This window comes from Charadrius vociferus, unplaced genomic scaffold (assembly GCF_000708025.1).
Source record: "Charadrius vociferus isolate BGI_N301 unplaced genomic scaffold, ASM70802v2 scaffold61, whole genome shotgun sequence".
In the NCBI taxonomy this organism is placed as follows: Eukaryota; Metazoa; Chordata; class Aves; order Charadriiformes; family Charadriidae; genus Charadrius; species Charadrius vociferus.
The window spans coordinates 5,756,815-5,783,259 of record NW_009646945.1 but is presented as its reverse complement, the minus strand read 5'-3'; the positions used below and the strand labels follow the sequence as shown (position 1 = coordinate 5,783,259).

Below are 26,445 nucleotides of genomic sequence, written 5' to 3'. Positions count from 1 at the left end.
AACTTGTTTATGGTGTAGACGGAACATATTAAGATTTCTTCCCCGCTTGTCTTCCATTATTGCTTCTTGTAACACGCTACTCTCTGTCCACTGTAGTTGCTCTTGAAAGAGTCAGCAGTGTAGACATTGGGCAATAATTAATCCGCAAGCAAAACTTATAAAGCTATTTTGATTTCACTTAATGTATTCAACTAGAAGTGATCAGAGACTGTCCTCAAGAGAAATTCCATGTGTCCTGAACACACACAAAAATGACCATATTTGCAGAGTAAAGGCACATTTCTTCAGCAGCTTCTTTGTACTGTGCATATAATATAGTGTATGTTTCGTCCAAAAAACTATCTACCAGCCTAGACTTTTATAGAAAAGATTGGGACTTTTTTAAAAACAAATTACAAGTGCCAAGAAATAAACTTGGATCCTCTAATTAAAAAGATTTGCACTGAATAATTGTGCAAAAAGTGCACAAGGTAATATAAAGGTAGTAACGTTCTCTTTTTGTACAAAAGAAGTCATGTGTTTATTCACTGCAGTTTTATACCCCGTGATATGAATTTTTTGCCTATCCTAAGAAACTGCAAGAAGTGCAGGTGACATTTTAGTATTTTTTTTTATGCTTTATTTTTGTTTTCAAATACACAAGTCTTCAGAACTATGCATGTATGATCCAAGATTAGGGTCATGTATATTTAAGCACCTCTGGAGAAAGAGATTTTATTTCAGCTCTAAGTTCTATGCTTATGATTCACTAATGTAAACATGGTCCATATTTAGAACTTGAAAGAAGGTATGATTCAAACTCCTGCACTACCTAAATATAAATATTGATGTTCAGCTAAATTCTTAGACGTGATCTAGCTGGAAACGAATACTTTCATCAGACCTCTGAAATGTCTAATAACTAGCGCTGTATTTTTCATATTAAAGCTATCACTGATCATTTCACAGTTTATAAATTGAAATTTTACATTATCAACTTACACAAAGAAAATCTGACATTGGAAACATTCAAAGCTCTTTTTCTTAAACTGTTTTGAAACTTTAAATGTTTATTTAAATTGAGAATGTTATTAATGAAAACACTTCTATATTTTCAAAAATGCGTATTATTTAACTACACTGACTACATTTTTGCTTCTCTAAAACAATGACGAATTTTTTATTATTTTTTTGCTCCTGCTTATATTTTGAGATCTGTAAGAGTAAAAATACTCCAAGTAGCCCGACTTGCGGAGACAGCTCCTTAGGTTTTTAAATTCTCATTATTAAAAACAAAAATATGTCCATTTCAGTTTTACTTTTCAGAAATATTTTGCATTTACTAGTCTAGAAAAACAAACATTTAGTAAGTTAAATAAAGAACCAAGACAGAATGGACAAAGAAACGAAAGCAGTTTTTCTATACAGTGCTTGAAAAAACCAAGATTGGAATATGAAATAATTAATAGTCAAGACTATCGACATGAAATTTGTAGGGACTCAAACTCACCTTTATGAAAGCCAACAGCTGCAGCAGCCTGCGACGCTGCCAGCCCAGCTGCTGGTGACCCTGCTGGATGGAGGAGACCACTGCCCTGGCAGCAGAGTCAGCAAAATGGAACAAAATGGCCCATGACTTTGCTGACCCAGCCCGCAGCTTGGATCATTACCACCAGTCACCTTCTCTGGCAGTTCAAGTTGAACTCCGTCAGGTGAGACAGAGACATTTTTTCCCACCTCTTTGCTTTGCTATGGTGACAATAACTTCCCCTGAGGCTGGCTCAGAGGAGTTACACCGGAGAAGAAAAGTAACTTCATCAGCAACCACAGCAACCGGCCCCTGAAGTCGCCTGGCAGAGCTCGTGCTCCAGAGAGCTCTAGCCATATTATGTTTTCCTTTGTGATAAGGTTACAGAATAAATACAAAAAGACAAGATGAAAATGTTGGTGAAGAAAATCATTCAAGACTGGGAAGACTGATTTATAAATAAACTGCATAAAGTTAAAATCAAGTGAGTGAAGTCATCCAGCAACTGATATCAAAGAAGGAAAGCTGAAAGAGCTGGGAGGAGACTGTCAAGGGCATCAGAATGGAGGGAAAGGCATAGGAGTCGTAACAGCCAAACACGTGCAAGAATTTAGAAAGCAGGAGAATAAAAACCAGCAGAAAGCTGAAGCATAATGGTGATGGTATACAAGGCTCTAGGCACAGAAAAGCAATTTCACTTGAGAACAGTTTGGAGAAGAAAGGGATAAAAACATCAGGTTTCAGAATGAAGCTATACGTTTAAGAACAACTGGTAAGCAGCACAAACTTAACAGGGGGAAAGGGAGATAAAAATTTAGATTGCGCTGAGGGAGAACAACCTTTCTTCTTCTACAGGAGAATCAGTCTTTAAACCTCCTATCTTGAGTAAACAAGCTAGATTTCACAGTGATGTACCGATGAATTCCATCCCACTAATTCCACTCTCCAGCAAATGGGTGGTAAAACACCCATCAGAAAAGGGCAGCACATGGCAGTCTCTTAACCGCTAATGCTGCCTGCTAAGGGAGTATGCACAACCCTAATCCTGATGTGAGATGAGGGTTCAGAAGAGGGCAGTCGAGAACAGACACCTCAACTAACAGATAACAACCACCTCATTAGCTGAATTCTCCAACTTGGCTAAAGCGTGAGGCATGATCTAGAAGCAGAAGCAAGCAGTAAAACTACAGGCAGGAGAAACTCGGTAGCGTGGCTGAAGCGACCAGAGGATGGCTGGGATAACCATGAAACCATATTTTTTTTGGCAGTAGAACCAGTAAGTGAGTACACAACCTACAGTAACCACTTATCAGGCAGCAAAGTAGTATTATTCCTTCTGATGGTGCAATAATCTAATCACTTTCCTACAGAAATCTGAGATTTTCTGTTCTGAAGAAAACTCCCAAGTTAAATACATACAGTACATAATGTTAAAGAAATCAGTTCACTTCCAAAGAAATGAACACATTTTACTTTTGCTACTGAAAATCGTTTACACTATTCCATCACCTTAAGTAAAAAAACCTTTGACAGTGATGGTGAGAAAAATTAAATAAGGTCCTTCAAATTAAGCATAATTTTCTGTTTGGAATCAGGAAACCAATGAGTGCACTACTTTATGGGGAAAAAATTTAGGCTTAATTTACTTCTTCCCATCCTTCAAATACTGTATTTTTCCTATATATTCTCTATAAAATACCCAGAAATTATTTATTGTGTGAGAAGACAGCAGTTATGTATGTACAAAAGAGAAAAAACATTAAATGCTTTCAACTGTCCCATCTGTACTTAAACCAGAGTTGTCCTCTAGTTCAAGCTTGTCCAGCTGGCAATTAAATCCCTTTCTCTTCCAATTTGACTTTGATGCAGTTGAGTCACAGTAGTGATTCAAAACATTTAAAACACACACTGTACATGTATGGTTTTGTGTTCTTAATATCTACCATGTATTAATGTTCTTAGCATAGCAACATCAGTTGGACCAATATTCAGTATTTACTATGGCGGACTTTATTCATGACTATAGGAACTTCCTTTCACAAAAGGGTAATTTCCTTGGCTGAAAATGCAGTTTCTTGATTTCAGATTCAGCAAGCTGAACTGATGGGTCTACCTGCAGCTGGCAGCCCGACAGCAATAGCCAAGAGAAAAGTGAACTTTCTGCATCTTCAGATTCCCGCTTCCTCCGGCTCATTGTTTGCAGCCCCTGGAGACACTTCCAAAGTCAAACTGTTCTCAGTGTTCACAGAAACACACAACCCGTCTGTGTCATCTGGTGAAGGTGTTAATATTCTTCCAGATGACAGCCCTATGTTTCTCCTCAGTTGTGGATAATGGCAGAATAAGCTCCGATTTTAAATCAATAGTGAAGATTCTGAACAAAGTCTCTTTTACATTCGCAATGTGATTCATGTAGCTAAAGTGTTCTTGAAGCTTTAAACCCTATTTAAATAACTTCCAAGAACACAAATACATGGTTTTCAGAGTGGAAAATGCTGAGACAGGAGCAACTCTTCCAATGTCTTGGCAATCCTTGATCAATTACTTTTTTTGAAGAAGTGGCAGCACCCTGACAGTATTAAGTGTCTACAGCGGTAGCATACATCTTTTCTTGGTTGGTTGAAAACCAGCTGAAGACACACATCTCTGCCCCTTCCCCCTCAAAGAAATCAAGTGAAAATATAAACTAAAGAAAAGTAAAATCTGAGGTTGCAGTTGCTCTTTCTGAAAAAGCATCTTTTAGAAAGAACCCAGCCTTTATTTGACAACAGCATGATGTCTAAAGTCTCAAAAAGAAAAGAAAAACCTCTACTGATCCAGAAAACAGTAACATATTGATTTGATTTTGATATTTGATTATGATAAGAAGGTCTTAAATTCAGCTACAGAGTACTCATACTACTAGAACACCTAACTAAAAATATTGAACCAGTTTAGTTTTTAAGGTAATTAATTTTGCCTGCTTTGGACTTTTCCTACATTGAACACTAGAAGTAGTTTTTCTATATATTGATTGCGCTAAATTCAGGCATCATACTGGAGAACTGAAAAGCTGCAGTGAGTGTTATCTTCACCATTAAATATAAGTAAATCTTCTATGAGTACTTCATAAAAAAGCTTACAATTTTCCAAAATATTTGTGAAGACCCTTATAGATTTACAAGTTACATTATCATGGGAATCATGCATAATCAGTCTTGCCACTGACTGCAAACACAAGAATAAGCAGAAATAGAAAAAAAAACAACCCAAACTATTTTGAGACCACACTGGATCATCATTGAGCAGATTCACCAATGCACGAGAAAAGAGGAGACTGTTGAATACATGTATGGAGAGTTCAAATAGAATACGGTCTGGCAAATGTGAAGGAAAAGCACCGCTGAAGGAAAAAGCCACATAAAAAGACAACAACTGAAAACCGGATTATTTGCTTCGTATTATACAGTTTCTCCATTTTCACTAGCTGAATAGAATTGCTACTTGAACAGGATGTGATTTTATCCATAGTGATTTTTTCCTCCTCCTAAATTACCAGCTTTAGTAATATTGCCAACTTTTATGGGCTATATGTGAATGCTATAGCTACATGTATGCAATTCAACGTCCTTACATGGGTTAGAGTTGCTTCCTTCATGTGGGAAGGTCTGTATATGCAACCGAAGAATTTCTTTGATTTACTTTTCAAATCTTTTATTTTCTGCTGCCAACCTGCCTGGCTTCACTTTTATTTATTATATCTATCACTTTGTTTATTATATGTTGGCTGCTAGTGAGCATTCTCATATCCATACATCTAAGAGTGACAGACAAGCTGTCCATTGGACATCAGCTGAGTTATCACAAGACAGACCTGAGAGCATTTCCAGGGTAACATGATGGTTGTTACTTAAATACATTCACGCAGTATTCTTTCTCCTCCTTTATATCATGGTCATGATATGTTGTATTTTGTTAAATATATGCTCTGTGAGCTCCTACCACATTAAGAGTGTGCCACAACAGCTTTTTGAATGTCTCTGCCTGCCAGATGTGAAAAATCAAGGATTTTCTTCCTGTTTTTAAAAGGACTATTTTGCTATTACATTTTTGTTTTACTTACTCCATTCCATTAACATGAACATCCCAAAAATAAAGACAGCAACATATTCTCCCAGTGCTTCCCACCCAAAAAAAAGTTTTCTATAAAAAACCTCCTTTGAACTATGGGTGCAAGTGGGAATGCAAATAGGAAGTCAAGGTCCAAAGCTGAAAAGAATTAAAAATAAAATCTGGTTTTCCTCTAACAAGGTTGCCAAAATGCGTGGTGGAGAGTTTCCCAAAGTGGCAAATAGTTTAAAGGCAGGAAACACTGAGTAAAAGGATCTCATTCCCCTGCTGACCGAAGTCTCCCTAGCACTGTCTCCTCTCCCTCAGCTTCATGGCTGGTATGCTCAGAACATCTGTGGGTTATCCATCAACCAACGATAACAAATCATCAGCGCTGTGATCCTTGCTTATTGCAATAATTTGCATACATTACTTAGGTGGAAAATAAATATTTCTCCCTCACTGCTGGTAACTCACAGCACACCATCCAAAATCAAGCAGGCTCTTGCAGACTTACAAATTAACGGCACCTGCTTTTACATAAGAGGATTAGGTAGATAACTTTTCAGTTGAAATATGAAGTACAATGTACACCTGCTCACCATATTAATGAAGTTAAACTAGTTTGTACAGCAAAATATTAATATAAGAGCACAACTCCTGTAACTGGTCCTACCAGCAAACCTCAAGGACCACTGATGAGTAAGTAGTTATAAATCATGGGAAATTACACGTCTTGAACAGGAATTGTAGCCAGTGTTACCACGTGTGAGAATGAACATTTCATAAAGAGGAGGAGAACAGCCTCCCTGGACGTGAGCAAAAATAGAAAACATGGGTCCATTCAGTAAGACAGGTCTCTAAAAGGACAGAGCCCAAAGGTCCTCCAAGAGCTTGAGATACAGTAACAACTCAAGTGTAGCTCAGATGGTAACTGACCTGGAATTTGTATTGGGTTTTCCAGATGCAAAACCTGCACAGTTGTAGGCAAATCCCAACAATTTCCAGTGGAAAATGCTGACTTTGCAGAAACTGCATATTTCAATGAAAAAGCCCTGATGGAAAATCCTCAGCAAGTCTATTTACCAAGGAAATGTTGGAAAGAGGACAAAGTTTAGATTAAGATTTTTTTAATTGTATGTTACAAGAAATGCTTCATGAACTTTTCAAAGCAAAACCAGGTTTTGCTTTACGTTATTATAGCCCAATATTTTGAGTGCTTTGTATGTTAAAGTTCTTGTAGAAAAATGCCAGCTGTTTCCTGCACAGTAAATTACATTGTCAACTTTTGCCAGTGACTGTAAGGCAGCTTTACGAGGCTCTGCTGATAAAGGCCTAAAATCTTTGTTTTTTTAACAGAACAAGTAGCGCTTTGATCAGAACAGTCTATTAGGCCACTGTGCAAATCTGGTAAGCTTTAGATGACACAGATGATGGTTATCAGCAGTTGTTTGTCAAATAAAGGCTAGGATTTACGGACTTCCCAGTAAATACAAGAAAAACAGAACAGGACAGGACAACAGAAAAGGTATGCTTCAAGCTAAGAGAAGAACTATGCCTTTTTTTAAAGAAACCTAAACAAATATAGGAAACATTTACATGAAGAACAAAGTGCCCTGGCTTCATTATCTGCAGTTTCAGTTTTGTTTAACTCATAGTTCTATGCAGAAGGAAAGCAAGAAGGTACTTACTAGATGAAAATGTTTACAAATGCAAATTGTTTATGCTTTGTGAAGCTGGAAGTCAAGTACCTCTCAAATGAATTGCAAATAAAACAGCAAGTGTAAATCCTATTTACAATTTTCTGTTGAATGCATCTTTTCCATTTGAAAGCAATTTAAAAAAAAAATAGGAAAAAACCTTGAAGAATCTGTATTTTCTCTGAACAGCACATTGTAGTTGTCCATGGATAAGTTAATCTGAAAACATTCCCAGTCACACGAGAGAGGTTTTTCCTTCACTCTGCAAGTTATCTTAAAATTACTTCCAAAATTCTATTCATTCTACAGTAAGGAAGGAGAAGTCAAGAAAAATACTTGAAGTATGTCCACCTCTCGTCCCATCTATGGCTACAGGTACAGCGCCCAAAGTCATCCAAATACTTTACATTCTCGTGCACGGTGATGCACTGAAGTCATTCACAGTCCTGCCTTGTGCCCTTGTTTAGGTACCTGGTTTATGTTTCAGACCAGCAGCCAGCAAACTTTTCAGTGCACATAAACAGAAGATAAACTCTGCTGAAACAGACAGAACCACCACTGGCATTCTTAGGAGGTTAAAAAAGCTAATTTCCTCTGGGTCATAAGAGGTATAAACATCCTTCAAAATAGTTTTAGCACAGTGGCATAAGCTTTTAAAATAATTATTGTTCTGCCCATTACATCGATGACCACAAAACACATATTTCATATGAACTGAAAATACACCAAGTTTACCCTAACGGGGATTAACTTCAAATGGTAAATTGCTCATTTCAATATATAATGATCAGGAATGTAACTCCTGTTACAAACATGAAGTTAAGAGCTAGTTAGATCTCAGCAATATAACCTGAGCCTGTCTCAAAGTTAGTATAATTGGGATAATATTGTTCAATGGACTAAAAGATGGTCCATTCTTTTTATAATCTTTTTAGTTACAGCCACACCAACAAAATAAGTGCCTAAAATGTTAATTCCTATAGTTGTTTTAGTTTCCCAGATTTCAAATAATATTAAAAATAAACAACAATTATGCTCTTGTGCTACGGCACTGTCCCAAAAAGAACACAGCTTTTTCCAGCTTGTTAGAAAAGGAACTGAGAGTTACTATTCAAGAAAACTTTTTAATTAAAAGTGGAAGAGAATTTGGAAGCTTTAAAGTCTTTCATTCTTAGTTTGACCACCTGTCCTATTTATTACATCTCCTTTCTTACAGTGTCTGTCACTGGGGTTCTGCCCTGTGACTGACAGAGTAACTCCAGTGTCCACCTCCACTCCCGTTTGTGTCCCTACAGACAGATAAGACCATTTTGCTAACTTGGTTGTGACATGTGCATTAAAAATCTGGAATTAAATTCCATTTTAGATATATTTTGTGTTAACAGCTTGAATCTTCGTCTTCCAATTATATATTCCAATTTATAAAATTGCATAACAATGAATGATAAAGTATTTTGTCTCTTGATAACATAACTAATTTTTTTTAAAAAAAGCATAGTCCTTTCAGACAATAGCAACACTTCCAGATTCATAAAAAAGCCAAATTGCTCTATAAAGACATCTCTCTCAGTTGAACTGGTCCCTACCTGATGCATCATAATTTTTTTAAATTTTTGCCATTCTTTTCAAAATTCGGTACAACTCCCCTCTTCACATACGTTCCATTTGCTGTCACTAAGTCCATTAAATTTCTCCAAATTACAAACTATTAAAGCTGAGAACATTTATTTCTTCATGCTATTATTCCTATTTTTAGAAAAGCACACACAGGAGTGTCTTCTCTTAAATCAGAAACACCATTTCCTCACGTATATCCACACTATATAATTTAGTCTTCATATTAAAGAAAATACAAAAACAATTAAGCCTCCTGTAAGAGAGATGTTTAGTGCTATGTCAAGCCTCATATGGTGCGTATTTACAACATACATTAAGTGACTTTAATATTGTCATTAGAAAAGGAAGCTAAGGGACATTTCTTCCCTTCTTTACACAGAAAACAGTATATTACGTAAGTTCCTCGTTGTGTTTCACTCAAACATGTATAAAATCATTTGACTTCAATATAAATTTATATTAATCAACAAAACTGGAGTGTAAAACCCAAACTATCTTCTAAATGTTTCCTGCATAACATAAGCCAAGCTCAAAATAGGGTTAGAAAAATCTAATTCATGGTTGCACCTCAGGAATTATAAAAGTCTTTAAAAGTCACTGTGGGAACTGAGGAAAAAGCCAGGAGTGGGTGCAGGACCCACCCCCACACAGGCCAGGAATTACCACCTTCAAATGCAGCCCATTAGCCTGAATAATACAGAATAAAACTTTCCACACAGCACCACAGTCCTCCCTCTGTTCCTCGTTCGTGTGGGGTTACAACAGATATACCACACTACCTAACACTTAGAATGAAAACGGTAGTAGCGCTACACAGATTACCTAACATGCAATTAATTTAAAGCACCGGCCCCTATGTTGACCAGATAGAAAGGATTAAAAAAAGTCTATACATCCATCAGACTAAAGGCCAGCAGGCAGGGTCTGCGCTCAGCGAGTTTTGTACAGGTACAAGAAGCTCTTGTCTGCCTTGTGAGACCTGAGCAGGAGAGGGGAAGCACCTGGAGATGCTGCCACCGCACAGGTTTCCACAGCATCTCCCACTGCAACGCAGAAACGGTTGGTGAATGCTGCTACAATACCCAAGAAACACAGGCAGCAGTGGAAAACTGAAATTTCACTTTCAATAATCTAAAGTATGCTTACAGAGAGCTACGGCAGGCCAATCCAAGCTTGATCTGCCAGCGTTTCAAATCATCCAAGCATGTCCTCCCTTCTGTCCAAACGTCATTCAGACTAGAGCCACAGAGCACTACCTACAGGCTCACCCGGCCGGACCGTGAATTTATATATCTTTATGTTTCATATCTTTAAGATATCTTTTCTATTGCAACTTAGTAAAACCAACCAAACAAAATCCCCACATCCCTCACAGCTTTAAGAAACACAAGCAAAGCATAAGTTATAATACGTCTAGTTCTGGTTATTTATCATCATTCTAACTTTGACAAATTATACTCAAGCTGTTTTTTTAACAGCCAGCTCAGCCGACCTTATAAACTTGCATACGTACACCCTGTAAGTGTAAGTATTTATTAACCGTTATCTGATTGCAACTGATTGCAAACATTTGGTCGGACACTTGTGGTTATGACAAAAAAGAGCTGAAGATAAACATTGCTGTACTTAATGCTTTCCAAATGACTGATAACAAGATGCATTTCAAAGAGCTAATTTCTGGTCTGCTTAAAAATCAACTGCTGTGTTCAACTGGATTCAGGTTCTAAGGCATAGAAATGCTGTTCTACTTGCTGTTATCTTTAACAACGTATAGCAGGATTACAGAATGTAAACTGTAAGTCTTTACTCAGCGTTGGAAATTAAAAACAATAGATGCGGCTGGCCTGCATCCATGGGACGCAATTATATTTTAAATCTAGAATGCAAATGCAGTATCTCACACACCGATAAACAAAACCACTTGATTTCCCAGAGCTACATGCTCTGTTCTTCAGACTTCTGTTTTAATCAGACAAGGTAAACCATAACCATTATTAAGTCATTTAATTATGGTAAGGGATGCCACATTTTAGAGGAAAAACGTACATTCAGCGTAAATGGATATTGCATCCAGTTTTTAAAAGATCAGAAATGCCCGATTTAAATTTTTCCGAAAGAAAATGCACCTGAAAAACCTTGGAATGAGTTTTGAGATTTTGAAAATCTCAGGTCTGATAAATATAACCACCTCAGAGAAATTATTTTCTTCTTTAAAACATTTCTCTATGGATGAAAACCATGAATACCACAAACTTGTAGAAGTTTTACTTATCAGTTCCAAACACTCAAATAGGTTCAACATCACAATTTGGTATACCGAAATGACAATACAGAAACATTCACCTAATCAGACATTTGCTGGGAACCTCTCTCAGCCTTTTTTGGCATGTTAACCAAACCCTTGAAGTTATCATCATCTTCCTAGACCTGTCCCTTTACACCACCAACCTTGTGGAAGCAGTGATGTAGTGCAGTGAACTAATCCCAACCATCCTTTCATACCATGAACATTAGAGCAGAGCTGGAGGAAAGTGGAAGCTCTCCTGCTGGCTCCAGCTAAAGCTGCAGTTAGAAACCAGGTCAGGAGAGGAAAGTTTCCCCCGCAGACTAGCATGGAGCCAGTTTAAGTCAATCCCAAATTAAGCCATATACAAGATTTTAGATAAAGCTTATGCAACATCATTGGAAAAGACATATCAGTTATCCTCAGTAATTTCAGATGTGTGGAAAAGAGTTGTTCTAGACATCATTTTGCCCCAGGAATCTAGAAGGAAAGAAACAAAGAAACCCTCTCCAGCCATCAACCTAATAGTAAAGGGCTAGAAAATCTTATGCGATGTATGGCATAAGCTCAGATACAGCTGAACATAGTTGGGGGCATCTCTGGGGAGGAACTGGTAACACCGACTCCCACATTGCCTAGTCAACATGATGGAGGAGGGAGCGGTGATACTTACCATCTCTCCCAGGCTTGTTTGTCATGAGAAGGTGGATGGAGAAGATAACAGACAGGCAAAAATATCAGGCATACTGTCAGTTCTTTCCCCAAACTCACACAAACACCTGCACGCTCTGCAGGGCAGGGAAACATGTGTGCTTTGTGCAGGATTAGGCAGTCTGGCCATGCACAGGGCTCGGTACCCTGCAGCTGGCCATCTCCTCCTGCAGCCAAGAAAGACTTTTGCTGAGTTACTGCAGTTGTTCAATCACATTAACCACGCTGAGGGTAAAGCAATTCTTTTCCTGAAATCCCACTAAGATTATCACATTGCATTTAATTGCTTCCAAGGAACAGACAGCGAAAGTGAGTGAGTGAGAGAGAGAGTGAGCAAGGGAGGGGAGCAAGACAGTGGTGGTGGAGGGGAAAGAGAAAGAGAAAGCAAAAAAGGGAGAGGGAGAGATGCAGTTGTGGGAAACGAGCTGTATTCAGACTCAATCCACTAAAGCTTCAGAAGTATGAAATACACGTGGACAGTCGCTAAGGAAGTATCTACAGTGAAGCTCAGAATCTCTGCAATTTGATGCACCAATGTTTCCTCTTGTAATACACCATTGGCATTGCTTACCCCTTTGGCGAAAAGCAGCTGGACACTTTGCAAACTATGGAATAACCAACTGTGCAAAAATCTTTAAAAAGGAGGCGGAATTGATCTTTAAAATTCTGTAGTGCTTTGAAGATATCGTAGTGTCTCAGGTTTTTGAAATCAGTGTTTTACAGAGAATATAAAGAAGCGACCGTCTTAAGAAGGGCTCCTTTCCACTTAGTTTTTCCGCTAAACTTATCAACTGCTGCATTTAATTAATATGCAACTACAGCACTAAGTTCTTTGTTCTCTGTTGATCTGATAGTGTGCATTAATAATGATACAAAGTGGAGGTTCTACCTAGATATAAGGAAACAGTTTTTACGAGGAGGATAATTAGTAATTGAAGCAGACTGCACAGAGCAAGTTGTGGAATATCTGCTCCTGGCCATTTTCAAGACCTGATGGAGAAAGCCCTGAGCCACCTGCTCTGAACTCAGCATTGACCTTGCTTTGAGCAGCACGTTGGGCTAGACAACCTCCTTCCAACCGGAGCGATTCAATGGTTCTACGGTCTACTGTCAGATAAAAGGTATCAAATTCCACAACACCACCACAGAGAACCCCAGGAGTTTTCAAAATTAGCTTTTTTAAAAAAATAATATCCATCAGGAATTTTGTTCCAAGCACCAGGTTGTGTTATTTATGCACAGTGCCATTAAATGGTATGACTGAAAACCTTTTAATAAAGCCACATTTTTAATAAATTTATGAAGCATATGCAATAAAAGTTAGCAAAAGACAAAAAAAAAATCAAGTATCCACTTTTTGGAATATCCACTGTAAATAAACAATGGCTTTCCACTGAATTCTTTTAATAAATATCAGTAACAGCATAGTAATTTACAGGCAACATTAAACATGTTTCTTCATAACAGGTATTTCCGATTAACATCGAGTCCCTCCTTAAAAGCACTCATATTCATTAAAGCAGACGAACGCCCGCACAGATGCAGACAGCCATGCAGAAAGCACTTGGCAGGTGCAACACATCCTCACCTTCAGGTTGGGTTTTGAGAGGAGTTTCAAGAGTTCTCTGATCTCACTGCTCAGTGGCTTGCTCTGCAGCTCCTCAGCCAGCTGGGTGGGAGATGGAATCGACACAAAGACCATTAGCAAAGCATTGTTTCACCCAGCACATCAGTGACAACCCGGAATCTATCTTGTTCAAGGTTATTACTTTCCAGTGTGTTCAAACAGAAGCCAGCATGAAGAAAAACACCATCAATCACCGCGCTTCTTTTTCTGGCCCTCGGTGGACCAGACTTAAGCCAGGCCTTTTGGCTCAGTTTAACACAAGTAATCATTTCTGGCAAGGGTGCAGCCAGATCACATTCTGATTTATAGCAATGGGGGCAAATCCCAGCACTTCATTTAAGTGAATGGTCCTTTGCGTGCAGACAAAGGACTGCTTGTAAAAATGACTGGATCAAACTTTGACACTGTCTATAAAAAACAGTTTCGAATGAGGTGGTGAAATCCACACTGCTTCCAAAAACCCACAGTAGCTGTGCTGTTTAGGACTGGGATAAGAAAGCAAAGTGCCCCTACAGTGCAAGCAATCTGAACCTTTTATTATGTTTACACATACACTGGAAGGAGCTTGTTAAACATGAAGCGGGTTAATCATAATATAGTTTATAACAGGTCATCAGCAATTCAAACCCCTAAAATGCACAAACTATGTCCTAACAACAAGATCTGTAATTTATGTTTGGTTATACTACAAAATTGTGGTTTGGTGAACAATAGAGCAGCAGTCTAATGTTTAATCCCATGGCTGTTTGGCTCATGTCTTGAGTTTTTCTTATCATGACATTCTCAACTAATTTGGACTCAAGAGGCATATTTTACTGCAGGACTTCAGACTCAAACTGTTTTTCCAGAAGAAGGAAAAGCTAAAACATATTTCACAACACTGAACTTTAGTTTAAAATTCTGAAGCTACATGGCTCATAATCCAAAACGTGATTTCAGATAATCACTTATTTTCTTTGCATTAAATCAGTACCATAAAAACGTCTCAAAGAAAGACTGGTTATTTGCAGCAAGTAATTTTATTCATCTAGCCTAATTTTAAATTTGTACTTTCATATTGTATAAATTGTCAAGATAAATGGATAGAAGTATATTTTGCATAATTATATATAATAGACAATTCTAGAAGCAATTATAGACATCATACATGGTTTGAATACTTTTTTTTATAACCCTCAAATTAATACAGGGTAATGGGACTGAAACAAAAATCCATCACCTACAGTCCCACAGCCTTTTAACTATAACTCATAGATAAAAATGTCCATCAAATACATCAATGCTAATCTTAATGACATCTGTGTCTTAATACTGAAAGATTAGAAAACAATCTCTGCAGGAAAGGTCAGAAATGAAATATTTTAGGCACATAAAGCCAAGCATTGAGGTAATCTGACTGCAATCTAGTCTGCATGTTCTACGGAAAAGCTCTACAAAGCTGAAAATAATCCGTGATAGGAATGACAGCAGGTATGACACAGGTTCCCCTTGGTTCATTCTTTAGCTTGTACTACTCATCACTAGAGCATAACATCAATTCATTCGTGTCTCATTGATGAAAACTAGTAATCACTCAGTAAGAATGACTGCTTCGGCATTTCTCTCTCAGACGAATTGTGCACAAGCATCTGTTAAGTTCAGCAGAACTGGCGTTTGCTTTGGTGGTGCAAATAAGGTATATAAGGTTTAGCACAGTGAGAAACAGAAAGAATATTTTGTTATTGCTTTAACAGACGTTTCAGTCTCATAATTTAGAAAATATCTGTTCAGAGATGAAATAATTAAAAATTTGTTTTCACTCATATAATTTACAAGGTTTTTCCAAATATTTCCATAAAGGTCTTAAAGGCACATGTCACACCCCATGATAGAAGAGGAAGACAAAGATTGACAGAGAAGGAAGAACACAAAGCCATGTTTCCAGATAAGCAAACAGTTATCACTAGAGCTAATTCTTGTGCTTCTAGCAGTTTTGGACTGGATTTTTATTTGTTGTTGTTGTTGAAGTACTGAGATTTGTGACAGTTACCAGCAGCAGTATAAACTATATGGAACACTTTGGGCATACTGAAACTGTGCCGATCACTTCCTATGCCAAAGACTGCAGGAAAATCTGGCTGAGAACCTCTTCTATAATTCTCTGTTGAGGGAACCATAACATTTCACCAAGGTCTTTATGAAGAGCTGCCACTATAGAGAAGAGAAAACAAAGCATGGGAGAAGGGCAGATGCGGAGTGAGGCTGGCGAGATGAGGAGCACCGGGGCCTGGGGGTGTAAAGCATCCGGAGAAAGTTCTGAAACTTCTTTTGCCAGAACAGTCTTTCTAATAAACTAGTGGCCTTATTTGCCATATATACCTATGCTGCCAGCAATTATTAGAACATTTGCATGGAATCAAGAGTCCTACGTCAGACACTGCTGCTCCAAAACAAAAGGCAAACAGAACCTCTGCTGGGAAATTCAGCCTAAAAGTCACTGGAGGTGAGGAGAGAGAAAGCATGGCAGTTAGGAATATGAAAATGTTTAGAAAAGCAGGCTCACCACAGTTGTTACCTCTGAAATCACTTTATAAAATAACACAAGAATAAAACACACCCCTTGAAAAGTTTTTAGTTAGCAGCACCTGAAATTTGCATTTTTAATCAAACAGGAAATATGCACTTGTTAATAAGAGTATCTCCTTCTTTGTTTAACTATAGAACAGCTACTATCACTAGGAAAACAAAACATTAATTCAAAGCCTATTAAAATACAAGTGTGTTTTATGTCACTAATGTGCTCTTAAATCCCTGGAGCTGACAACTAGTTAGAGAAATGTGCCAAAAATTGAATAGCACTTTAATCCTGGAATTTCATGGGTTTGGGAGTTACAACACCCACTGCATGTAAATTAACTTCCTCAAAGTTTGCTGATAACTACTGAAACACAGAAAATGCTGCAGCGTCCTAGCCTGACTTCAGCTGCCAAAGGACATCCTCATTCTATGGGATGGTGCCCATAAAACAAGCTGTTCAGCTACACACAGGCAGAAATGAAGAACCAGCAAGAGGATCTTTAAAAAGAAGCTAAGCTTAAAAAGTAGGCAGATGTCTAGAGACACTCATGCCCCAACATACGTACGTTTTAAAAATACTACCATATATACATAATAATACATTCATAGGGTTAAAAAACCTGACCTCTCTCAACTGAGGAGTGACAGAGTACTTTAATTTGGGGATTTCCAAAAGTATACATTTTAAATGGGGCTGAACAAAGAATGAGATTGCTCAGCATTTCTGAAAATATCAAGAACTAAGTTTTGCATCCAAAAATAAGAAATGATTCTTATTAAGAATTTTAGCCCAGAGATCCGTAACACAAATTTTAACAAGGATTATTAATATGTCACCAAGAACTTAATGAAGAGAATTTCAACCAGCTTTCTAATTTTAAAAATTACTATCAACATTATTCAAAGCTACTTGAAGGTTAAAAAAATATTACTAATATATGCCTGATGTCAAAGCTAATGCATTATTATATTGGGTATGTTACATGATATATCTCTAGTCCTACTGAAACATGATGAATTACATTATATCCTTTTTCAATAGAATTCAAAAATGTTTAATTTAGTTTTTCATTAAAATGCTACCATTCTCAATTCACAACATTTAACCACTTGTAAAATTTAAAAACCAAAAGCTAATAATGATATAAAAAGACAGTTAAGATTTTAAAACATCTGTAAAGTATGTGAAGTTTCAAACATGTCAGATTTGAAACTGATCCTAATACATACTGCCTTTTCCAAAAAACAACCTGAGATCATCAATTGCAACAAAGATTTCTGGATTTCACCTAAACCATAGTTTATTAAACATTTCTCTATCCTGGCCTGCCTCAGGTTCAGTCATAGTTTACACAGGTGTGTGCACAATTCATCTGAATCCTAGAATTAACCAAATAGCAAGAAATGGCAGGTTGGATTTTTTTCTTTAAAATAAAAATTATAGTAACAGGAAATTAACTACTCCATCAATGCCGACCACTTTTACAATTTATTTTTTGGTTATGAAGGTAATTTGGAGAGCTCCAATATCAATAAATCACTACTGTACTTTTTCTTAAATAGTTCTTGATTTTTTTTAACAAGCCTCCTTCCTAGGCATTTCATATGTTTTATTTCTGTAGTATTATCTGTCATTTTTCATGTTCTGTCAGCAATGCTGCTCTCTCATTTGTCTTTATTTTTCCAAAGCATTCCTCTTGTCTGTGACTTTCTCAAAACACTAATAGTTGACAGCTTTTCCCCTCCCAGTAGAGTTCCAACCTGTAATTTCTATTACGTAGTTACTAAAGCAGAACAAGAGGCTATCTAGATGCAATGTTTTTATAACAGGCAAGTGAATAAAAATCAAAGTAATATCAGCAATGAGCCCAGTGATGACAGCACCTTTGGAAACATTTGCAGCTTCTTATGATTTCAGCTCAGAGGATTACATTCATATGTTTGCACTATGAGGAGTTCTGCTTGCAGACAGTTTTTTGGGAGACTTGGTACCAGTGATCTCAGCAGGGGACACTTACATCATCTGCCAAGGCTGCTGCACCATGGAGTATGGGCACTGGATTCTGTTTTTCATAATAATGCAGTTTTTCATGAATCTGGAAGACAATAGCACAAAACAGTAAGTATATTTAGCAGCACGAGAAATGGTACAAAATGACTCTGTTGAGCTAACTGATCTGTTGAGTGTCTGTAACTAAAGAAACATCCTTATAGTAACCCACAGGCAGCAATCATGTAAATGTAATTCATCATCATCCTCTGTTGAAGTGCTAAGAATATGAAATCAGATGGAAAAAATGCTCAGTATGTAGACCAACCCACAGAAAAACTAAACATTTGTGATTTCTCTCTCCTGGCTTTCTGCGTCCATATTTCTAACATATTGCTTTAAGTATCAATTACATTTTATATTGCTGCTGAAAACACAAAGCATAAAGTGTTTATCCCCAAGATGGATATAAAAAACCCTGTAAATTATGATTTATGAAGTGAAATAATAGCCTGCCACCCACATCTTGACAGACAGCTTCGTGGAGCGGCTGCCGTCATTAAAATAATTCAGAAACAAGGGCAAAGTAGTGCTAGTATGAATTCTAGCACATCTGAAAGAAAAAGGCAGTCCTTCAGCAAGTTAAAGTCATTTAGGAGCATTTAAAGTTTTTAATGGGGAGTTATCAACATTAAAAATGCAGTGTGCTTTGGTTCTTTCAAAAGGGGAAAGGATACACCATCATTTAAATACCCAGCCTCTTCCCTCCTCCACAAGTCATGCATTTCAAAATTTAGATTTTTCCTGTGTGAAAGCTTAAAAGAGCCAAAATATTTTACAGCTTCTAATAAGTTTCTTAAAAGTTATTTCAGAATGGCATAAAATAATATATTAAACATTCAATTTTATTTACGTTATTTTCCTGAAGATATGCAGATGTACAAATATTGATTAAAATTTTTGAAAATACAACAACAGTAGTCTGAACTGATGCAAACACACCCCGTTCTTAGATTTCTACTTTAGTCTCGCTGCTCTGAAGGAGGCACGGACTCCAGATGGTTGGGGGAGTTGCAGAAGAAGCTAAATCTGGGACTTCCGTGCTTGGCAAGGAGGGGAACACGAGGTCTGGCAGAGGCCGCAGGGCTCAGGACTTGGCTGGGGAGCCCATCACATCCTTGGGGTAGGGGAACCCCAAGGATACCCTACCCTTCCCCAGCAAGCTGCTGGGGGAGGAAAGGGACAGACTCCAGCCTGCAAGGACAGCTGTAAAGAGCAACCAAACCAGTGGTCTTTGCACACTGAAAATACTCAGAGTTGACAGGATCGTATCTGCTACGCACCAGCTGTTTCCTCCGGCCTCCCCTCCTCATCCACATTTGCTTTTCTCTTCTTACTTTTACCCCCAGCAGCACTCACCCTCTCACTGTCCAGGACTCCCTCAATCTTCTCCCCAGCCCTTTCTTTTGAATTTAATCTGAACTCTTAATAACCGCACCCATAACAAGATAATGTCACGTCAATGACACTTGTGCTTGCCATTTTTCCTGTCTTCTACCGCGCTTCCTAACACTTCCTAAGTCCGGTCTCTGTTTACTCATTTAGACTATAGTTTCTTTGAAGTAAAGGCCATATGATGCTCTGTTAATGTAACATGGCATAGCAAGATCTAATTCTTGGTCGATTCCTTCATCATTTCTGTAATCTTAATAAGACTATTTCTGTACGTGGCTTGTTACAGGCTATCGAAGTTCTGAAATGTCAAAGTGAAGTGTGAGAACAACACAGTTGCTAAGTTCTAAAATCATTTGTTCTGAACAGCAAGTATTTGTACCTCATCTGGGAAGTAAATGCAAAGCACTATTACCTCCAGAACATGAGTCTGAATTTTACATAGCTTATATAGACATTGTTTACTCAGCAAAGTAAGACTAATTCATATTGGATGTCACCAAAAGTCTAAGTGACTGGAAAACCTCATATTTCTAGCTCACAAAGCACAGAAACTAAACAAAACAAGGAGCTGCAGCTCCCGGAGTTTAGCAGAAATTTGTGATTTACTTAGACTGTGAGCTTGAATAACTAAAAGGCGTAATAAATCAAAAAGTCTCAAATCCATCATTTTTTTGATTGCTTCAGCCAACATCTTGATTTTATCCAGGCTGAGCTTCCATCAACTCTGAGGTTAAAAGCAGTCGTCTATGCTACCTTCTAGTGTCTCAAAGAAAATAGAAGTGCCACTGCTGATGAAGCTGTTTTTACCCTGGACAACCCACAGGTGTCTTTACTAGTGAAATTAGGGGGGCGGGGGGAGAAAAAAAAAGGATGGAGAAAAAAAAAATCCCCCAAAACAACAACAAAAACAAATGTAGAGACATTCTCATGCAAGTCATCTTTTAAAATGTTATAAAATTGTAAATTCATGCAACAAAAAAACAGGGGGTTAAGAGGAGGTACTGTGTATCTTTAACAAGTTACTTGCTCTGCCTATAACCAGCAAATGGCTGAAAACAAATTTTTATTTTTGTAACAGTGGATATCAGAATTCAGCTGAGCTTTTAAGGAAAGCCATTAGGATTTTATTTGATTATGGAAGAGTAGTAGAGATTAGCTGACAAATCAAACCTAGAGCAAACAACAGGAGCTAATCAAGTAAATAGGAAAACTTAACTATTATTGCTAGACAGTTCTAGATATTAGGCTTACTGCATCAAGCTGGAAGTTTTATTAATTTACTATACTGGCACAATGTGTGACTCCAGGGATAAACATTACATGTTCTATGGTAACAGACACTGCAACATCAGCGCACTTCCACTCCAGATGCAATACAGGTGTTTGTTGATTTGAGGTTTGTTTGTTGTTGTTTTTTTTTTCCAAAAACATCTGATTAAATAGGTAGTATTTTGCCCTGTTTGCTAAATGAATCTGGGTTTTTTAATCAGATATTTATACAGCAATATCTGTCTTCCATCTCTTTGTAATTTAAAGGAGTTACCTAAGAAAATTAAAGAAGGACTGGTCTCTGCACAAAGCTGCAATCAATGCAAAACACGAGGATTACCTTTCATATCAGCATAAAATTATCATACATTTCATAAAAATGCTACTTCCTACAGCTCTCCTATAGCTGCTGCGTACCTCTAACTTTTGCATCACTAACGTATTCATAATGTATGCTGCACTTTATATATAATAGCTTCCTGAATGCAGTAAAATAGGAGATTTGATGCAATTCAACTGACAAAGCAAACATTTCAGTGAGGCAAAAACCACATTTTCAGGAAACAACTTCTCTCCATGTGTCTAAAAATGTGTTCCAAGATGTTTTGGTCTGTAACTTTCCTTCAGACCACAGTAAGGCTGACTGGCCTCTAGTTCCTCAAATAGTACTTTTGGCCTTTTTTTAAGATAGGTACAGCACTTGCCTCTTCCAAGTCACTGGGGATTAGGTCATCTCTGTTGCCTTTCAAGGATGACAGAGCATACTTGCAAACTTACCTGGTGGCCTCTGAATTTGTTAGAGTTCAGAGTGATGAACGACCGCATTTACGATTGCCACCTTTAGAAAAACTACTGTGCACATGGCCAAACATTTTGGCAACTTCTCCACATACTGTCTTTAAGCTGATTATTTTCCCATATCTGAAATTTGAAAATCATGCTAATATATGCACAACTAGCATTATATTTCCAAAATTCGACTCTTACACAAGTAGAATTCGAAATTTAAATATCTGGATTAAGTGACCACATTGATGAAAATGAAGACAGCGCAAGCCAGGCAAACACAGAAATGAAAAAGAAAACAAGGCAAGCTGGTGCAAGTAATTTGCCCCTTTGCAAATCTCTCTCAATGAAATTAAACTGCAACAGACTTTAAAAACATCCTGAAACACTTCGAGAGAAGTATGAGAATGGATTCAAAAGAGTAGGAGAGAGAGCCTTTATCTATTCAAGATAAAACTTTTCATATTTACAACGATTTAATTGAACTTCATTCGAAAGAATTTTATTTGATACAAAAAGGCAAATTTATCTCGTATTCTGTGGCTATACCCAATGTCCAGCAACTTTCATACTATTGCCTTCTCTCTAATAGGAACCTACGGAGCATATGAGAGTATGGGACCGTAAAATGCTTAAAAAATAGAACAGATGTACTATATTTTCTAAGTTCTTCTGACATTTAAGTGTAAAGCTTGAACCCTGAAAATCTCTTCACAGATGAGACTGAGCAAGAGTTATGTATTGTAAATAAAATATATAAAGATGTTCTGCTGAACAGATGACTAAGTTGCTGGGTTTTTTTTTTTTGTTTTTTGTTTTTTTTTATGACTACCTACCCTTTTCACTGTAGGGCACTTTGTGTAGACTTACAAAGTTCTGCGAAACTGAGAATCTACTATGAAGATATGCCCCAAGAGGGAAAAATAATCTTTTGCAAATTTATACAATTTTTGGCACATTTGTAGGCAAGGGAAATTAGTTTTGGATTTTCCCAGAGAAATTGAATTAAGCTTTCTGTAACAAAGTATAGCCAAAATACATTTTCTGCAGTGTCCCCAGCCTGGACTATTTTAAACCCCACAGGATGCTTTCTGAGTCAGAAAAACAAAAATCTTAAGCAAAAATCCTACAAAATAAGCTTAATTCCTCCTTTTAGATTTCTTAATTTCCAGGTACAGTTCTGATATCATATGGCTGAAAACAACACATGGGAGAGGGATAAGCATGTACACAGAATAATATCACCAGTTTACAATACCTCAGCTCCTTCTGGGAAGGAATCCCCTTAATAGAAGAATAATTTTATTAGTATCTAGTGGGCTCTGGTACAGCTGTGTAAGCAGGACTTTCCTGAAAGGCTCTACAGAACAATAATGCTACACACCTACAAACTACATACTCAGCTTCAGAACGGGTAGCTTGTATCTGTATTACAGTCCAAGATTAGCAATCTTTTAGAGAGGTCTCCATGTATTAAGTTTCTGGAAAATTTAAAATGGAGGTCCAAAATGAACTATTTTCATTGTAAGATGATGCCACCCAAGAAATGAAATATGTCAGACACGTTATCTCCTTTTGCTGATCTTGAAGACATAATCTTTAACTGCTTGATGTACCTACATATCAAGCATAACTGCTTGATGTACCTGCATATTCTGATAATCTTTAACTGCTTGATGTACCTACGGCTTCATGCATAGAACAGAATGTTTTTAAAGGAGACACTGAAAGTGTCAGCAAATTGAAAGTAGAGCTCCCTGTAACTGCTTTGAAAAAATGGTTTCCCATCAATGCCAATGAGCTATACTAAAGATGAAGAAAACTGCTAGAATTAATGGATTTTCAAGTGTTCTATACATTAAAGCAAAATAAATTTCCAAAAGACAGACAGAAGCCTACTTAGGAGAAATAATTCTGAGATGTAAACAGAACATTAAGACTTTTGTCTTTCAGTTTTTACTACCGTCTCCATTCCTATCCCTGCTTCTCTATATCATGACATCGGCCTTCCCTTTTTGTCCTCTTTTCCCCTCCTCTTTTCCATCTCAAAAATTTTTTTTCCGTTTCGCTTACTTCTGCTTTCTTTTTTCTACTTTCTAAATACAGATTATTGACAATCAATACATTTAAGTCACCTGGAACTACCTTGCTGCCCACATGCTTATATTCATATGAATACTCTACTCTGTGGGTACGTACTCAATGACTACACATCTCTCAATTGTTTGAGCAAGGACTAAACGTAAATTTTATGTAGAGAATAAGTTAAAGGAATGTTTACCTTCTTACCTCCAGAGTATTTTACTTGTTACATGGATTGATCAATCGAAATTTTAGGAGGAACTGGCAAAGAAAGCAAACCTGACAATTAGACTGTGAAGACGTATTATGCTGTAGTGGTCCAGGGCAAGATATAGAGCCTACAGATAGGCCTTGTTGGAAAGCATATGCAAAAAGCATTGGTGGTGGAGAAAACAAGAGGTAGGAAAATGCAGAAAGGAGCCATATCAAAACAAAGCTTTTACTAATAATCAAGAGTAGGGGAGGAATAAGGTGCCAAAAAGTTAACAGGAGACAAACTTAGTCTATCTGACAGAATAACTGACATAAGTGAAGAATAAGTGTATTTAGGAATATATGGCAAACACTTATAACCCAAAATACACTGTATCAACATCAGTGAGGCATACCAGCACATAAAACACAAGAAACATCATACCCATTTGTGAAAATATTCTGCCAACCACACAAGGGTGTCACCAACTACTCAGACACATCAACAGCTCTGGATAAGAGCTTTTTTTATGTCAGTGACACCATCCTGACAGTATGCACTGTAGAAGATCTTGTGAGAAGATTGTACTGACCATCATTCTAAGGCAGAGAGTAATTCTGAACAGTGCACATCACCTTTTGAGAAACATCAGTGGCTTATATCCTCTTATTGGTTATAGAAACATTCCCTTACTTGGGTATGATTTTATTGGATGAGGTATCTCTCAATATGGAGATAAGGTACCTGCAAAATTTGGCTAATTACACACATGCATGAAAACATGCAACACCATCTTTGATGCAACAGAACAATTGGCACTGCGGACCTAATCACCACGCTATATACTTTTTACTGTGGATTAGCCTCGTCTAGTCTCATCTGCTGAATACCCATTAGCCCCTAATCTCCTTGTTTAGTTTCAGCAGAAAGGAATCCATCTCATGTGCTGGACTGCTAGTGCTTGCAGGAGCAGCAGAAGCTGAGAAGATGGGAAATTGCTTTAAAACACGCAGTCCTGATCTGAACTAGAAAGCCAATAAAAACACACATACGAAGCACCAAGACATGTCTAGAAGACAGTCATCGAGTATATTGTTGCAGAAAGTCCATAATAGTAGGCAGAACACTTCCCCTAACTGCTCTCTTCATTATATTCTTCATAATATATCAACAAGAATGTCTGAAATTAAAACACTGACAAAAGCCATGCAGCTTCTGCATTTATTGGCTTAGTCTCTTGCATGGATGCATAATTAAAGACTCTCTTATATGAAGAAGCTGTTAACTGTCCACAAAAGTTTCAGGTTCATGTAGGGTTTGCAAAAAACTTTAATTCCATTAGTGGCACCACAAACCAGGGAGATGCTACTACAAAGAGGACCATGTTTACATAAAGAAGCCACAACAGACAAAGAGAATGGAAGAAGAAAGCAAAAGAGAAACTGGCGAGGCAAGTAAGTGCTAATTTTGGCTTCATCTGCAATTTGTGTCCTGCATCTGTAATATCTGAAGCAAGAGAAATCATTCCAAGGCCACTCGTGACTGCAAAGGACACATTTATGAACATCTCAACATTTACACAGCGAGATTTCAAGATGAGTATTAGAGTTTTCATCCGATCACTCATGGTACTACCTTAACTCTGGGATTTAGACAGCGAGTTCACCGAAATTATTGACTACAATCAAACAAATGAAAATAACCTTAACAACGTTCACTAACTATAATTGCATACCATCAGCTATACTGAAAGAGTATGCATATTTTGCTTGATGCAGAATTTTAATTAAAAATAGCGGCTTTCACACACTCATGAACTTAATGTAGGAACAACTCTGCAGTAATATGGCATGACGAACACATGAGGTGTAGAAAAACCGAGCAGCAAATCAGATGCCAACTCATTTCAAATACCCAATGTAACATCTTGAAAACTGACTTCCTTAGAACACATACAGCCTTTAAATCACATTCTAGTCAGGCCAATTGACTTGAATTGCAGTTAGAGGCATAGAATATTGCTAAGAATTTAGCATTATGTATTTTACAAAAGACAAACAAAATAAAAATGCATAAATCATAGCTAACTACTCAAAGTTTGCAAAGAGAATTTCACTCCCCATAGTAACGTTAAATTGCCTGAAATATAAATTAAGTGACTGCACAGTGCAGAAAGGCTTTTGAGAGAATGTTACAAGTATCAAAGCAAGCCTCTGAAGACATAAAAACAGATATTCTGGCCCAATTTTCCACAGCAAAAAGTTTCATCACAACAGATGAGCAATTCTCTTTCAAGCCCTTGTTCCAAAGCACTGAAGCATGAAGTTTGTAAGAATTCAAAAGCAGGCTGATGGCATGGAAGTATTTCTGCCTGAACAGTAGAGACTCAGAAGTCACTCAGAACAAGAATGTTAGACAACCTTAACAAAAAACCTAAAAACTTGCACTATAATAAAAGAATCCTAAGCTATGGCATAAAATCACTTTAAAAAAAAAATCAGAAAGCCTGCAGACTGTCTGACATAAACTGTTGTAGTGGGCTTGGCTGGGAGGGAGTTCATTTTCTTCATGGCAGCCCA

At 37.4% G+C, this 26,445-nt stretch overlaps 1 protein-coding gene across 1 annotated transcript in view; it reads right to left on the bottom strand.

Annotated features, from left to right (window-relative positions):
- The window catches only part of MPP7 (membrane protein, palmitoylated 7 (MAGUK p55 subfamily member 7)), a 108,491-nt gene that overhangs the window by 48,023 nt on the left and 34,023 nt on the right, over nucleotides 1-26,445 (bottom strand). Inside the window, exons 3-4 of the mRNA XM_009895117.1 lie at nucleotides 18,110-18,187; nucleotides 13,497-13,577 (exon numbers count right to left, since the gene is read on the bottom strand). Of these exons, the coding sequence (XP_009893419.1) occupies nucleotides 13,497-13,577; nucleotides 18,110-18,187 (159 nt within the window). The remainder of the gene's footprint in view (nucleotides 1-13,496; nucleotides 13,578-18,109; nucleotides 18,188-26,445) is intronic.